At 52.4% G+C, this 17,357-nt stretch overlaps 1 protein-coding gene across 2 annotated transcripts in view; it reads left to right on the top strand.

Moving 5' to 3' along the window:
• Nucleotides 1-17,357, top strand: part of PAK4 (p21 (RAC1) activated kinase 4) — a 50,564-nt gene that overhangs the window by 6,872 nt on the left and 26,335 nt on the right. Inside the window, exon 1 of one of the 2 annotated variants that reach the window (XM_075323487.1) lies at nucleotides 14,823-14,928. The exons of the other annotated variant lie outside the window; for it this stretch is intronic. Coding sequence (XP_075179602.1) covers nucleotides 14,898-14,928 — 31 coding nt within the window. The 5' untranslated portion in view covers nucleotides 14,823-14,897. Of the gene's footprint in view, nucleotides 1-14,822; nucleotides 14,929-17,357 lie in introns of those variants that run through there. 2 annotated transcript variants of the gene reach the window in all.

Raw genomic sequence — 17,357 nt, 5'->3', positions numbered from 1 at the left:
CTGTACCGGCATCTGCAGCTCGCCCCTTACCTGCCCTCTGTACCGGGACCTGCAGCTCGCCCCTTACCTGCCCTCTGCACCGGGGATCTGCAGCTCGCCCCTTACCTGCCCTCTGCACCGGGGATCTGCAGCTCGCCCCTTACCTGCCCTCTGCACCGGGGATCTGCAGCTCGCCCCTTACCTGCCCTCTGCACCGGGGATCTGCAGCTCGCCCCTTACCTGCCCTCTGCACCGGGGATCTGCAGCTCGCCCCTTACCTGCCCTCTGCACCGGGGATCTGCAGCTCGCCCCTTACCTGCCCTCTGCACCGGGGATCTGCAGCTCGCCCCTTACCTGCCCTCTGTACCGGCATCTGCAGCTCGCCCCTTACCTGCCCTCTGTACCGGCATCTGCAGCTCGCCCCTTACCTGCCCTCTGTTGTACCGGGATCTGCAGCTCGCCCCTTACCTGCCCTCTGTACCGGGGATCTGCAGCTCGCCCCTTACCTGCAATGGAAACCTAATGCTGCGGCCCCTTTATTCTCAGAGACTTGACCACCACTGATCATGGAGTGATGACGCGTCGTAACGCCAAACTATTGCATCAGAAGATAAGATCCGCGCCGCTCACAGTAATAAGCAGCCGCAGCGTATATTGGTGATTTGTCGTTCTGGATTATTAGCAGCACAAAAGTTTAATATCTCAAGAAAGAAATATGTGGATCGCTGCGTGCTGCACTTTTACCCAGGAGCTGCGCTCCCTTCTGCTGCACCCTGTGCTGGGCGAGTCCGCTCAATATTATTTCCTCTGTCCTCTCACCCCTTATGGACATTCTTGTTCTGCCCAGTGACTTTCTGACCCTGGACATGGAAGGGTTAAAGCAATAATCGCTGGTAGGACAGAGGTGTGGCAGCTCTGGATTGGCACAGGTCGGGTGATTTAAGGACTGGGTGCGGTGCTGTGAAGAGGACAATGAGCCGGGGCTTTCTCATTTATGGCTTATGCGGATTTAGCTGCCAAATCGTCACTTATAGACCCTGCAGTTTTCTGGAAGCATTGTCTGTATTCTACCTTATTAGAAAGCGGGTTATTGCCTGGCGGGAGTTATGTAATGTCGTGCAGTGCTGCCCCCTGCTGTCCAGGTGCAGCCATAGCGATGACAGCGCTGAGTGACAGCATGACACAGGTGTATCGCTGCCAGACAAGCTGTGACCTGCTGCAGGAACAAGTGCATCCTCCTCCACACCCGTCATTACCCCGTGTCTGCCACCGATGGCTTCAAATTACATCTCCAGCAGATGGGGAACTACAGCTCTCAGCATGTCTTGTAGAGTCAGTGTTACATTCACAGCCCTACTCCACCATTACATGTGCCTGCACGTTACTATGAGCAATATCTGCAGGAGCTGTGCTGCGGAGACTTTAGAAAGAGAACCCCATCTTGTGCTCTGTGGAGTTTCTGGGGAACCCCCAACCATCACCACACCACCATCTCTGGGGAGAGGCCCCCACCCATACTGGAGACTTTATGGGGAGGCCTCACCCGCCCGCCCAACGCTACAGACTCTAGGGGGACCCTCCCACCAATAGTGGGAAGAGGCCTGAACCCCCCCCCCCCCACACACGCTGGCGACTCTGGGGAGAACTGACCCCCCCCCCACCGTCACTGACGACTCTGGGGAGAACCGGCCCCCCCACCCTCGCTGGAGACTCTGGGAACAGGGCCCACCCACCCACGCTGGGGACAGGGCCCCCCCCACACTGGAGACAGGGCCCCCCCCCACGCTGGAGACTCTGGGGACAGGGCCCCCCCCCCCCCCCACGCTGGAGACTCTGGGGACAGGCCCCCCCCCCACGCTGGAGACTCTGGGGACAGGGCCCACCCACCCACGCTGGAGACTCTGGGGACAGGGCCCACCCACCCACGCTGGAGACTCTGGGGACAGGGCCCACCCACCCACGCTGGAGACTCTGGGGAGAACCGGCCCCCCCACCCACGCTGGAGACTCTGGGGACAGGGCCCCCCCACCCACGCTGGAGACTCTGGGGACAGGCCCCCCCCCCCCCCCCCCCCACGCTGGAGACTCCACATATGAAACTTTGCTTAAAGTAAATAATTGTTTTCCCATTTCCAAAAATCTGTTATTCACGTCTTCAAATGCATCGTGCGAGGCTTGTAATTATCCAAATCTAATTGCCCCCAGAAGGAGCGCAGGGTAGAGACTTCTATATTATGTAACGCGATGTGTGATGAGGCATGTGGCGCTCGTTCTGCCCGGGGCTGCGGAGTCTACCACCCGAGGAGGGCATAATGTACCCTGCTATACAGAAACCTAACACAAATCTCATGCAAGTGATATTCAGTGTTAAAGGGGTCCTCTGAGGTCAGGACATAGTCACTGTATGATCAGTCAGCGACCGCCACAATCCAAAAAGCCATCGGATGAAGGCTAGCACCAGAAGCCTTTCCTGTTCTGTTCATGAACCAGGAGGCTCAGGATGAGCAGAGCCGTCCTGCAGATTGTCATTAGTACTGCTGGTGCCTCTACCATAGCTGTGCGGGGCGGGGGCGGCCGGTGCGTTGGACGCTGTCCAGGTTTCATTCCTGCGAGCTGATAACTCCCATTATTCGCTCCTCCACGTCACATTATTTGGATTGCGGGGCTTTCTGGGGTCCGATCGTCCGCCTTGTTACATTATGTAGATTGCAGGGCTTTCTGGGGTCTGATCTTCCGCCTTGTCACATTGTGGATTGCAGGGCTTTCTGGGGTCCTATCCTCCGCCTTGTCACATTGTGGATTGCAGGGCTTTCTGGGGTCCGATCGTTCGCCTTGTTACATTATGTGGATTGCGGGGCTTTCTGAGGTCCAATCGTCCGCCTTGTTACATTATGTGGATTGTGGGGCTTTCTGGGGTCCGATCGTCCGCTTTGTGACATTATGTGGATTGCGGGGCTTTCTGGGGTCCGATCGTCCGCCTTGTTGCATTATGTGGATTGCAGGGTTTTCTGGGGTCCGATCGCCCGCCTTGTTATATTATGTGGATTGCAGGGCTTTCTGGGGTCCGATCGTCCGCCTTGTTACATTATGTGGATTGCAGGGCTTTCTGGGGTCCGATCGTCCGCCTTGTTACATTATGTGGATTGCAGGGCTTTCTGGGGTCCGATCGTCCGCCTTGTTACATTATGTGGATTGCGGGGCTTTCTGGGGTCCGATCGCCCGCCTTGTTACATTATTTGGATTGCGGGGCTTTCTGGGGTCCGATCGTCCGCCTTGTTACATTATGTGAATTGCGGGGCTTTCTGGGGTCCGATCGTCCGCCTTGTTACATTATTTGCATTGCGGGGCTTTCTGGGGTCCGATCCTCCGCCTTGTCACATTATGTAGATTGCAGGGCTTTCTGGGGTCTGATCCTCCGCCTTGTCACATTATGTAGATTGCAGGGCTTTCTGGGGTCCGATATTCCGCCTTGTCACATTGTGGATTGCAGGGCTTTCTGGGGTCCGATATTCCGCCTTGTTACATTATGTGGATTGCGGGGCTTTCTGGGGTCCGATCGTTCGCCTTGTTACATTATGTGGATTGCAGGGCTTTCTGGGGTCCGAGCGTCCGCCTTGTTACATTATGTGGATTGCAGGGCTTTCTGGGGTCCGATCGTTCGCCTTGTTGCATTATGTGGATTGCAGGGCTTTCTGGGGTCCGATCGTTCGCCTTGTTGCATTATGTGGATTGCAGGGCTTTCTGGGGTCCGAGCGTCCGCCTTGTTACATTATGTGGATTGCAGGGCTTTCTGGGGTCCGATCGTTCGCCTTGTTACATTATGTGGATTGCAGGGCTTTCTGGGGTCCGATCGTTCGCCTTGTTGCATTATGTGGATTGCAGGGCTTTCTGGGGTCCGATCGCCCGCCTTGTTACATTATGTAGATTGCGGGGCTTTCTGGGGTCTGATCCTCCGCCTTGTCACATTATGTAGATTGCAGGGCTTTCTGGGGTCCGATATTCCGCCTTGTCACATTGTGGATTGCAGGGCTTTCTGCGGTCCGATATTCCGCCTTGTTACATTATGTGGATTGCAGGGCTTTCTGGGGTCCGATCGTCCGCCTTGTCACATTGTGGATTGCGGGGCTTTCTGGGGTCCGATCGTCCGCCTTGTTACATTATGTGGATTGCAGGGCTTTCTGGGGTCCGATCGCCCGCCTTGTCACATTCTGGATTGCGGGGCTTTCTGGGGTCCAATCGTCCGCCTTGTCACATTGTGGATTGCAGGGCTTTCTGGGGTCCGATCGTCCGCCTTGTTACATTATGTGGATTGCGGGGCTTTCTGGTGTCCGATCGTCCGCCTTGTTATATTATGTGGATTGCAGGGCTTTCTGGGGTCCGATCGCCCGCCTTGTTACATTATGTAGATTGCGGGGCTTTCTGGGGTCTGATCCTCCGCCTTGTCACATTATGTAGATTGCAGGGCTTTCTGGGGTCCGATATTCCGCCTTGTCACATTGTGGATTGCAGGGCTTTCTGCGGTCCGATATTCCGCCTTGTTACATTATGTGGATTGCAGGGCTTTCTGGGGTCCGATCGTCCGCCTTGTCACATTGTGGATTGCGGGGCTTTCTGGGGTCCGATCGTCCGCCTTGTTACATTATGTGGATTGCAGGGCTTTCTGGGGTCCGATCGCCCGCCTTGTCACATTCTGGATTGCGGGGCTTTCTGGGGTCCAATCGTCCGCCTTGTCACATTGTGGATTGCAGGGCTTTCTGGGGTCCGATCGTCCGCCTTGTTACATTATGTGGATTGCGGGGCTTTCTGGTGTCCGATCGTCCGCCTTGTTACATTGTGGATTGCGGGGCTTTCTGGGGTCCGATCGTCCGCCTTGTTACATTGTGGATTGCAGGGTTTTCTGGGGTCCGATATTCCGCCTTGTTACATTATGTGGATTGCGGGGCTTTCTGGGGTCCGATCGTTCGCCTTGTTACATTATTTGGATTGCGGGGCTTTCTGGGGTCCGATCGCCCGCCTTGTTACATTATGTGGATTGCGGGGCTTTCTGGGGTCCGATATTCCGCCTTGTCACATTGTGGATTGCAGGGCTTTCTGGGGTCCGATATTCCGCCTTGTTACATTATGTGGATTGCGGGGCTTTCTGGGGTCCGATATTCCGCCTTGTCACATTGTGGATTGCAGGGCTTTCTGGGGTCCGATATTCCGCCTTGTTACATTATGTGGATTGCGGGGCTTTCTGGGGTCCGATCGTCCGCCTTGTTACATTATGTGGATTGCAGGGCTTTCTGGGGTCCGATCGTTCGCCTTGTTGCATTATGTGGATTGCAGGGCTTTCTGGGGTCCGAGCGTCCGCCTTGTTACATTATGTGGATTGCAGGGCTTTCTGGGGTCCGATCGTTCGCCTTGTTGCATTATGTGGATTGCAGGGCTTTCTGGGGTCCGATCGTTCGCCTTGTTGCATTATGTGGATTGCAGGGCTTTCTGGGGTCCGACCGTCCGCCTTGTTACATTATGTGGATTGCAGGGCTTTCTGGGGTCCGATCGTTCGCCTTGTTGCATTATGTGGATTGCAGGGCTTTCTGGGGTCCGATATTCCGCCTTGTCACATTGTGGATTGCAGGGCTTTCTGCGGTCCGATATTCCGCCTTGTTACATTATGTGGATTGCAGGGCTTTCTGGGGTCCGATCGTCCGCCTTGTCACATTGTGGATTGCGGGGCTTTCTGGGGTCCGATCGCCCGCCTTGTTACATTATGTGGATTGCAGGGCTTTCTGGGGTCCGATCGCCCGCCTTGTCACATTCTGGATTGCGGGGCTTTCTGGGGTCCAATCGTCCGCCTTGTCACATTGTGGATTGCAGGGCTTTCTGGGGTCCGATCGTCCGCCTTGTTACATTATGTGGATTGCGGGGCTTTCTGGGGTCCGATCGTCCGCCTTGTTACATTGTGGATTGCGGGGCTTTCTGGGGTCCGATCGTCCGCCTTGTTACATTGTGGATTGCAGGGTTTTCTGGGGTCCGATATTCCGCCTTGTTACATTATGTGGATTGCGGGGCTTTCTGGGGTCCGATCGTCCGCCTTGTTACATTATGTGGATTGCGGGGCTTTCTGGGGTCCGATCGTCCGCCTTGTTACATTGTGGATTGCGGGGCTTTCTGGGGTCCGATCGTCCGCCTTGTTACATTGTGGATTGCAGGGTTTTCTGGGGTCCGATATTCCGCCTTGTTACATTATGTGGATTGCGGGGCTTTCTGGGGTCCGATCGCCCGCCTTGTTGCATTATGTGGATTGCGGGGCTTTCTGGGGTCCGATCGTCCGCCTTGTCACATTATGGATTGCGGGGCTTTCTGGGGTCCGATCGTCCGCCTTGTTACATTATGTGGATTGCGGGGCTTTCTGGGGTCCGATCGCCCGCCTTGTTGCATTATGTGGATTGCGGGGCTTTCTGGGGTCCGATCGTCCGCCTTGTCACATTATGGATTGCGGGGCTTTCTGGGGTCAGATATTCCGCCTTGTTACATTATGTGGATTGCGGGGCTTTCTGGGGTCCGATCGCCCGCCTTGTTGCATTATGTGGATTGCGGGGCTTTCTGGGGTCCGATCGCCCGCCTTGTTACATTATGTGGATTGCAGGGCTTTCTGGGGTCCGATCATCCGCCTTGTCACATTATGGATTGCGGGGCTTTCTGGGGTCAGATATTCCGCCTTGTTACATTATGTGGATTGCAGGGCTTTCTGGGGTCCGATCGCCCGCCTTGTCACATTCTGGATTGCGGGGCTTTCTGGGGTCCGATCGTCCGCCTTGTCACATTGTGGATTGCAGGGTTTTCTGGGGTCCGATCGCCCGCCTTGTTACATTATGTGGATTGCGGGGCTTTCTGGGGTCCAATCGTCCGCCTTGTCACATTGTGGATTGCAGGGCTTTCTGGGGTCTGATCGTCCGCCTTGTTACATTGTGGATTGCGGGGCTTTCTGGGGTCCGATCGTCCGCCTTGTTACATTATGTGGATTGCAGGGCTTTCTGGGGTCCGATCGTCTGCCTTGTCACATTGTGGATTGCAGGGTTTTCTGGGGTCCGATCGCCCGCCTCGTCTCCCCCCAGCATATGTCTTGCTGGTGCTTGTGTATTGTAAGACGCAGCTGTCTCGGATAACAAGTGTAAGTAACCCTCTTGGAAAGGATAGTGCCACGTGCACGGCTGGCACTCGCTGCTGTGCCCATATTGTAGACGCAGGGCACAGCATAATGCCTTGTGACAAAGGCGCTTACCAGGACGGACGTTACCCTTTCATGTCACACATGGTTATTATTCCACGGAGGGCCACGCCGCAGGAAGGAGCAGAATCAATTGGCATCAGCCCTGCTGTAATCTGAACAGTCATTTGTAGGGGTCATGTTCCTTTAATACCCTCTAGACCCCGGCATGTGTCTGGAGGCGCAGGGGGGCAGCCTGGAGATGGGCTCGTGTCTCCTTCTACATTCCTCACATAGCTGTCCCATCCCCCGTGTCAGTAACCCCTTCACCCCGAGTGTGGTAAGAATCCGCACATTGACTCATGGAGTATGTCCTGCCATGTGCACAGGGCGAGCTTTGTGTATGGCGTATGCCGGGCCGCGGGCACAGCTGCCGCTCGCTGCACGTATCCACCACATGGGTTATTGGGGGTCGCTCAGATACAGCAGCCTGTGTGTTACCCTGTGATGGCCGTGTTGTGTTCATGGGACCCTCACTTTGTTGGGTATTTTTTTTGAAAGATTGGCAATGTGTAGGGAATGACCCAAAATAATGAAAGGAGCATACCCCTTCTATGACTGTGGTGACGTCCCATCCATGAGTCATGTCCGCTATGGTCAGTCATGGGCTGTGCTGCGATCAGCAGAAATGGGAGACAAGTTCGGAGACGCTGCAGACCATGGTGGTTCAAGGTCTTCAGACTAATCTCCAGCACTGAAGAGGATAGACCTCCAATCCAGCCTCCGGTCTCCATATGGTGACCACATGGGTAACACCATGAAGAGGCCTTCATGAGGGAACGTCTCATTGGTCTAATTCTGGGATTATGGTGTTGGAAGGCACAGTGGCGGCACGGTGGCTCAGTGGTTAGCACTGCAGTCTTGTGGTGGCTCAGTGGTTAGCACTGCAGTCTTGCAGCGCTGGGGTCCTGGATTCGAATCCCACCAAAGACACTATCTGCAAGGAGTTTGTATGTTCTCCCCGTGTTTGCGTGGGTTTCCTCCGGGTACTCTGGTTTCCTCCCACACTCCAAAGACATACTCGTAGGGAACCTAGATTGTGAGCCTCAATGGGGACAGAGTTGCCGATGTATGTAAAGCGCTGTGGAATTAACAGCGCTATGTAAATGATTAAATATTATTATTTTTATCCAGACCCCTCTATTCCAGGTGCTCGGCATTACATTCATTTGGTGACAGTAGAACAAGTGGTGCGGCCATTTCTCCAAAATATCTCCAGTGTGGTTTTTTGGCACAACACCAGGCCACATGTTTCTCGTACTACTGTTCGCAGCCTGCACTGCCTTGACGTACTCCCATGTCTGCAGCTTCTCCAGACTTGCCTCCCATCAAGCACATCTGGGACGTCATTGCTCAGGAGCTGCCAGCAGAGGATCTTGATGATTTGCATTCAGTGCAGAAGAACATTCCTCAGATGACCATTCCTTAGGCCATCTGTAGCAGCCAAGGTTGGAAGTGTGGGCGCGCTTCTATTATATAACCCATATATATATATAATATATACAGTTAGGTCCAGAAATATTTGGACAGTGACACAATTTTGGCGAGTTGGGCTCTGCATGCCACCACATTGGATTTGAAATGAAACCTCTACAACAGAATTCAAGTGCAGATTGTAACGTTTAATTTGAAGGTTTGACCAAAAATATCTGATAGAAATTGTAGGAATTGTCACATTTCTTTACAAACACTCCACATTTTAGGAGGTCAAAAGTAATTGGACAAATAAACCAAACCCAAACAAAATATTTTTATTTTCAATATTTTGTTGCGAATCCTTTGGATGCAATCACTGCCTTAAGTCTGGAACCCATGGACATCACCAAACGCTGGGTTTCCTCCTTCTTAATGCTTTGCCAGGCCTTTACAGCCGCAGCCTTCAGGTCTTGCTTGTTTGTGGGTCTTTCCGTCTTAAGTCTGGATTTGAGCAAGTGAAATGCATGCTCAATTGGGTTAAGATCTGGTGATTGACTTGGCCATTGCAGAATGTTCCACTTTTTTGCACTCATGAACTCCTGGGTAGCTTTGGCTGTATGCTTGGGGTCATTGTCCATCTGTACTATGAAGCGCCGTCCGATCAACTTTGCGGCATTTGGCTGAATCTGGGCTGAAAGTATATTCCGGTACACTTCAGAATTCATCCGGCTACTCTTGTCTGCTGTTATGTCATCAATAAACACAAGTGACCCAGTGCCATTGAAAGCCATGCATGCCCATGCCATCACGTTGCCTCCACCATGTTTTACAGAGGATGTGGTGTGCCTTGGATCATGTGCCGTTCCTTTTCTTCTCCAAACTTTTTTCTTCCCATCATTCTGGTACAGGTTGATCTTTGTCTCATCTGTCCATAGAATACTTTTCCAGAACTGAGCTGGCTTCATGAGGTGTTTTTCAGCAAATGTAACTCTGGCCTGTCTATTTTTGGAATTGCTGAATGGTTTGCATCTAGATGTGAACCCTTTGTATTTACTTTCATGGAGTCTTCTCTTTACTGTTGACTTAGAGACAGATACACCTACTTCACTGAGAGTGTTCTGGACTTCAGTTGATGTTGTGAACGGGTTCTTCTTCACCAAAGAAAGTATGCGGCGATCATCCACCACTGTTGTCATCCGTGGACGCCCAGGCCTTTTTGAGTTCCCAATTTCACCAGTCAATTCTTTTTTTCTCAGAATGTACCCGACTGTTGATTTTGCTACTCCAAGCATGGCTGCTATCTCTCTGATGGATTTTTTTCTTTTTTTTCAGCCTCAGGATGTTCTGCTTCACCTCAATTGAGAGTTCCTTAGACCGCATGTTGTCTGGTCACAGCAACAGCTTCCAAATGCAAAACCACACACCTGTAATCAACCCCAGACCTTTTAACTACTTCATTGATTACAGGTTAACAAGGGAGACGCCTTCAGAGTTAAATGCAGCCCTTAGAGTCCCTTGTCCAATTACTTTTGGTCCCTTGAAAAAGAGGAGGCTATGCATTACAGAGCTATGATTCCTAAACCCTTTCTCCGATTTGGATGTGAAAACTCTCATATTGCAGCTGGGAGTGTGCACTTTCAGCCCATATTATATATATATAATTGTATTTCTGAACATATTTTTGTAAACAGCTAAAATAACAAAACTTGTGTCACTGTCCAAATATTTCTGGACCTAACTGTGTGTGTATATATATATATATATATATATATATATATATATAAATACAGTATATACTCCAGACACAATGCCCGTGTCTGTTTCTTCTGCAGTCATGTGTAGGTCAAGACTTCTGACCTCTCGGTCGTAAAACTATCTCCTGCTTTTCATCTGTGAACCTTTCACGTCCCTCCGTGCTGAATTATTCCGAGCTGTTTCCTGGCTGTCACCACCTGGGGGGTGCTTTTACTTTTGCATGGTACAGACCCTTGTTTGTTTCTGGTCAGATAGGGCTGTAATGTCATCAGTCGCAGGCACCGTCTGAAGATGAATCCATCTGACGCTTTGTGTATTCTGGTTTCCTATAGTGGTGATTTAGCCCCCGGCCACCCCTCTCCTCCCCCTCCCCGGACCTCTGCTGTGTCCTGCACATGTGATTGTGGACACCAATATTTTAAAAAAAGAAGGTAAAGGAGGTGTCTGCTTTGGATAGAAGTAGCCCAGAGTGCGCTGATCAAAGCTGGCACCATCTGTGGGGGGACAGGCAACAAGTTTAGAGGGGTATGCCCATCTCCAATATCCTATTCCAATATGTAGTAGGTGTAATAATAATATTAGCAAATACCTCCTATTAGAAATGTAGTATAGATCTCCTGATATAGCCATTTCTCTTACCTCATGTGCAGGGCATTGCAGCTTAGGTTATCCGCTAGAACCTAACTGTCCCTATATAAGTGGACGTAACCATGGATGCCTCAGCTGCAATACCCTGCACATGAGGTAAGAGACATGGCTATATCAGGAGAACTATACTACATTTCTAATAGAAGGTATTTGCTAATATTATTATTACACCTACTACATATTGGGATAGGATCTTGGAGATTGGAATACCCCTTTAATGTTCCCATGCAGCGCCTCCGCAGGGGATCCGGAGCATTACACCTACTAAGTAATGTGAATTCTCTAAAGCTAAGTTCACATTTCCGCTAAAATCTATCAGTCACAATCCGCTGCTCTTGTAAACAGCGGAATCCGTTTAGCGGATTCCGCTGCTCCCATAGACTTGTATGAGCAGCGGATTGTGACTGATGATGCTGCGTTGCACCCTCCGCCCGACTGATCAGTCGTGGAACGATTGACCGCCGGGCGGGAGGAACGCAGCATGTAACGTTTTTTGAGCAGCGAGATCCGTCGGATTTCGCTGCGCATGCTCTCTGGCTCCCTGCACACGTCACCAGCTTTGGTTGGTTACCCGATATTTACCCTGGTTACGGTGCAAGGAGCCAGCGCTAAGCGGTGTAGGCCCGTAACCAAGGTAAATATCGGGTAACCAAGGTAAACATCGGGTGCTTTGCTGTTACCCGATATTTAGGCTGGTTACGTGTGCAGGGAGGCCGACACTTCCCCGCTCGGCCCCGCCCCCTCCCGCACTCCGCACATGTATGTACACACACACACACACCTGTCCCCAGCCATGCAGACAAGCACTGACACCCTCGTCTGGCCCCGCCCCCTGCTCGGCTCCGCCCCCTCCCGCACTTTGCATGTGCACACACACACATACATACATACATACATGCACACACACACACTCACTCACTCACTCACAGATACACTCACCTGTCCCCAGCCATGCAGACCGCAGCACTTCCACTGACATCCTCAGCGCCTGGCCCCGCCCCCTGCTCGGCTCCGCCCCCTCCCGCACTTTGCATGTGCACACACATACATGCATACATACATACATACATACATACATACATACATACATACATACATACATGCACATACACACACTCACTCACAGATACACTCACCTGTCCCCAGCCATGCAGACCGCAGCACTTCCACTGACATCCTCAGCGCCTGGCCCCGCCCCCTGCTCGGCTCCGCCCCCTCCCGCACTTTGCATGTGCACACACATACATACATACATACATACATACATACATACATGCACATACACACACTCACTCACTCACACATACACTCACCTGTCCCCAGCCATGCAGACCGCAGCACTTCCACTGACATCCTCAGCGCCTGGCCCCGCCCCCAGCTCGGCTCTGCCCCAGAACTCCGCCCCCCGCACACAACGGAATCCGACAAAGAATTCTGTTCTTTGTCATCCGTTGTACAGCGTTGAACAGCGCATCAGTCACATGCGTCAAGCGACGCATGTGACTGATACAAATCAACGGAAATGTGAACTTAGCCTAAGGCTGCTTTCACACATCCGGTTTTTGCTGTCAGGCACGATCCGGCGAAAAAACTGATGCGACGGAACAATTTTTTTTCACCGGATCTGTCGCATCAGTTTTTTCCATGTGTTACTTCCGTTTTTTGACGGATCCATTGTGATACTGAGCATGTGAAGATCAACGGATCCGTTGTTGGATTCCGTCATATGCCAGATGACGATGGATTCGGTGCCCATAAGCTTCCATTATACAACATGCCAGATGGCTCCGGATCCGGCGTGGTCCGTTTTTTTTTGTTTTTTTTTTTTGCCGGAGACAAAAAACGTTGCATACTGCGACCTTTCAGGCAGCCGGACGAAGAAATTTCGCTGCATCCGGCGGGCACCGCATGCAACGCAAGGCAATCCGGCATAATCCAGCGCTAATGCAAGTCTATGGGGAATAAAACGGATCAGACACCGGATCCGTTTTAACCGCAATTCGCCGGATTGTGCTTGACGGCGAAGATGTGTTGAGCGTTGAGTTTCCATCACTGCTCCCCCCATCATTTGGCTGCAGCGTTGAGGTTATGTGGACATTGCTGCAGACAACCACTGAGATCAGTGCTCACTGATGGTCTGCAGCGGTGTCACCATTGCAGCTAATCTTAACCCGTTGGGGTTTAGGAAATGAAATTTTTTTTTTCTTTTAGTTTTCTGAAAAGGGCACAGCCATCTTTACGGCAATCCCCGCAGAGTCGTGGGTTATGGCGGTCATATAATAGCCGGTCGTGCGGCCGGTGAGCAGTCAGATGAGCCGGGTCACGCCGCTGGTTACTCTCTTTAATCCTTTGTGTGCGTACAAGCAGTGAAAGCAGATATACATTAACATGTGCACAACACGCCTTGTCATTAACCCCCGCCACCAGCGCCTCCGAGCGTCCCCTGTGCCAGCCAAAACTCGCTCCGCCTGTATTTCTAGAAGGCGATGTGACACTTCTCTGCCAGAAGATGTGTGTGAGAGTCTGTCGCTCCACACGGCTGTGGACAAGGACGGCAAGGGGTCAAGAGCTTGCAAAAATTAATCAAAAAGCATCATAAAAGACTCCTGTCCAAGGCGGCGTCCAAATATTGAGGGTCTTTGTGGGGTGCAGCAATGGAGATGGATAAGGACAAGCCCTGGATCTCTGTTTATAGGACAGGTGCCCACATATCTCAGCATGGGGGGATGTTTAGGAAGCCCCCCTGAGCTCAGTTACATATAACCCCCTTTGTCTATCAGGTATTGTGTGTAGAATATAATATATTTATTCATTTATATAGCCTGGTAATTCCACAGCGCTTTACATACATCAGGAACACTGTCCCCATTGGGGCTCACAATCTAAATTCCCTATCTGTATGTCTTTGGAGTGTGGGAGGAAATGGGAGACCCCGGAGGAAACCCACGCAAACACGGGGAGAACACACAAACTCCTTGCAGATGTTGTCCTTGGTGGGATTTGAACCCAGAACCCCAGTGCTGCAAGACTGCAGGGCTAACCACTGAGCCCCCACAAGACTGCAGGGCTAACCACTGAGCCCCCACAAGACTGCAGGGCTAACCACTGAGCCCCCACAAGACTGCAGGGCTAACCACTGAGCCCCCACAAGACTGCAGGGCTAACCACTGAGCCCCCACAAGACTGCAGGGCTAACCACTGAGCCCCCACAAGACTGCAGGGCTAACCACTGAGCCCCCACAAGACTGCAGGGCTAACCACTGAGCCCCCACAAGACTGCAGGGCTAACCACTGAGCCCCCACAAGACTGCAGGGCTAACCACTGAGCCCCCACAAGACTGCAGGGCTAACCACTGAGCCCCCACAAGACTGCAGGGCTAACCACTGAGCCCCCACAAGACTGCAGGGCTAACCACTGAGCCCCCACAAGACTGCAGGGCTAACCACTGAGCCCCCACAAGACTGCAGGGCTAACCACTGAGCCACTGTGCATGTATGTGACAGTGATGGCCCCTCTGCTCTTTATTATCACATGAGTTGTATTCTGCACTGCACCCGGCTTGCAGGAGACATCCTGACATGAGGTGCTCTCTTGGGTGTGGGGGTGCCAGGCTTGTATATGATCCTTGGTATTGTTTTCGCAGCCCTCTCTTGTCTGTGTATTGTGATCCGGACCACTCCTGGCACCCTCCGTCTTCTCCTCTCCTCCTCCCTCCTCGCCTGGGCCGGGGAGGAGCTGATCTGTCACGTCATGAAACTGGCTGGGGCAGCGAGAGGGCCTGAAACTTCCCACCAGACAGCTCCAGATCTCCTCTCCTGCAGCCGGTGCCCTCTGCTCCTCAGCCTCTATGGTGTCCGGAGCCCAAAGCCATGCCAAGGGTGAGTCCTGACTGTGGGGGGCTGTGTAGGGTAACCCCGAGGGGACCTTAGTGCGGTCCTGCCTCAGCCATTATTATAGGGGAGCCACCTGCGGAGCGGAGTAATGTCCATCCTGCAGTGGTCACAGTCCTACACCCTTAGTGTCTCCTCTGCTTTGGCCTGAACCTTTCAGATGCTTTATTACATGAACACGTTTGGGGGGTGAGGGACTCATTCTTTTGGGGTATCTGGTCGTAGATCTTGATTGCTACACTTGACCCTTAGGCTATGTGCCCACGCTGCGGATTTACCGCGGATTTTGCCACGGATTTGCCGCGGATTTGCCGAAAATCTGCAGCAGCGGCACTTCCAAGCCATTTCAATGGCATTTTGGAAATGCTGTGTCCATGCTGCGGATTTTTCCGCTGCGGATTTGCCGCGGATTTTGATCCGGAAAAATCTGCAGCATGTCAATTGTTTGTTGCGGATTTTGGTGCGGATTTGGGTATAGAATGGGAAAAAAAAAATCCGCATCAAAATCCGCGGCAAATCCGCGGTAAATCCGCGGATTTTCAGGCAGAAAAGTCCGCAGGTACATTCTACCGTGGACACATAGCCTTAAGGGACATTTTATTGACCCATTCATCGAAGACATTTCTATTGATTGTAGAAAAGTGTTCTCGACATTCCAGCTGTTGTGAAACTACAAGTCCCAGCATTCCCTGACAGACGCAGGTTCACAGTGGCTGGAGGCTGCAGACCTCTAGGGATAGGACGTGACGGTACATCAACTATCTTCAGGGCATCTCACGGGGAATCGTGTACATGCCGCCACACCATTCCTTATGCCACCGATGTACGGCGCCATGTGCCTCCTTGTGCCTCCGGTCTACGCTGCCATTCCCCTTCTTGTGCCGCCGGTCTACAAAGCCACGCCGCTCCTTGCGCCGCCGGTCTACAGAGCCACGCCGCTTCTTGTGCCGCTGGTCTGCAGAGCCACGCCGCTTCTTGTGCCGCTGGTCTACAGAGCGACGCCGCTTCTTGTGCTGCTGGTTTACAGAGCCACGCTGCTTCTTGTGCCGCTGGTCTACAAAGCCACGCCGCTTCTTGTGCCGCCGGTCTACAGAGCCACGCCGCTTCTTGTGCCGCCGGTCTACAGAGCCACGCCGCTTCTTGTGCCGCCGGTCTACAGAGCCACGCCACTTCTTGTGCCGCTGGTCTACAGAGCCACGCCGCTTCTTGTGCTGCTGGTCTACAGAGCCACGCCGCTTCTTGTGCCGCCGGTCTACAGAGCCACGCCGCTCCTTGTACCACCGGTCTACAGAGCCACGCCGCTCCTTGTACCACCGGTCTATGGTGCCACGCCATTCCTTGCACCGCTGGTCTACAGTGCCACACCGCTCCTTGTGCTGCCGGTCTACAGTGCCACACCACTCCTTGTGCCACCGGTCTACAGTGCCACGCCGCTCCTTGTGCTGACAATCTACGGTGCCACACCACTCCTTGTGCCACCGGTCTATGGTGCCACGCCACTCCTTGCACCGCTGATCTATGGTGCCAGACCGCTCTGTGTGCTGCCTTTGGTGCCACACTGCTGTGTGTGCTGCCGGTCTACGGTACCATCAGGGAGACCATCATTATCAGGTTTCTGTAGATCGTTTGCTGGGATGTAGATGTAGCTATATGGGTGATCCAGCATCGGCGGGGTGATACCTTAAAGATGGAGGCCGGGGTACCTGGTGCGATGCTCTGTTTTTGGTGTCCACTGGATGATGACTTTCTGAATGGAGCAGATTATTAATGCAGAACAAGTTCTCCTGTGCTGCTGTATTATTAATGCTGGTGAGAAGGTGAATACCAGACGTGCAGCCGAGCAGGAGATAATACTACACCGAGGTGGACGACAACCGGAAAATAGAGCGAGTGGCAATGTGTGCGCCGGAGCTGCCGGCTGCCGCTGTGCCGAGCACCGTGTACCACCAGCCGTGCCCGTACTCTCATTTATCACTGTATATCGAGACACACGTGGGGGGGGGGGGGCTTATTTTATGGGGCGCAAACAGACGGATCACATAGGCTGGAAAAAAAGACCCCAGATCATCTAAATCAATTATACATTTTGTCACTAAATCATTTATAACAGACAATGTTGTGTAGTGAGGAATCATCCAGCCCTTTCTTAGAGGCTGTTAGTATCTGCCATTACTTCCTCTTGTGGTCGGCATTCCACAGTCTGACTGCTCTAACTGTAAAGAACCCTTTCCTATTTAGCTGCCGGAATCGTCTTTCTTCCACCCGCAGTGAGCACCCCTGGTCCTTGGTATTGTCTGTATGTGAGTAGATGTGGGAGATGATTTACAAACTATGCAGATGGGAGATGGCCACCGTATTAGCTGCTCCCCAACGTTTCCAAAAAGAGGTACTAAATTGATCAGAATGGTATTTTGTTG

This window comes from Anomaloglossus baeobatrachus, chromosome 9 (genome assembly GCF_048569485.1).
Source record: "Anomaloglossus baeobatrachus isolate aAnoBae1 chromosome 9, aAnoBae1.hap1, whole genome shotgun sequence".
NCBI lineage: Eukaryota > Metazoa > Chordata > Amphibia > Anura > Aromobatidae > Anomaloglossus > Anomaloglossus baeobatrachus.
The sequence above is the reverse complement of the archived record's forward strand: the minus strand, read 5'-3'. Positions and strand labels throughout refer to the sequence as shown.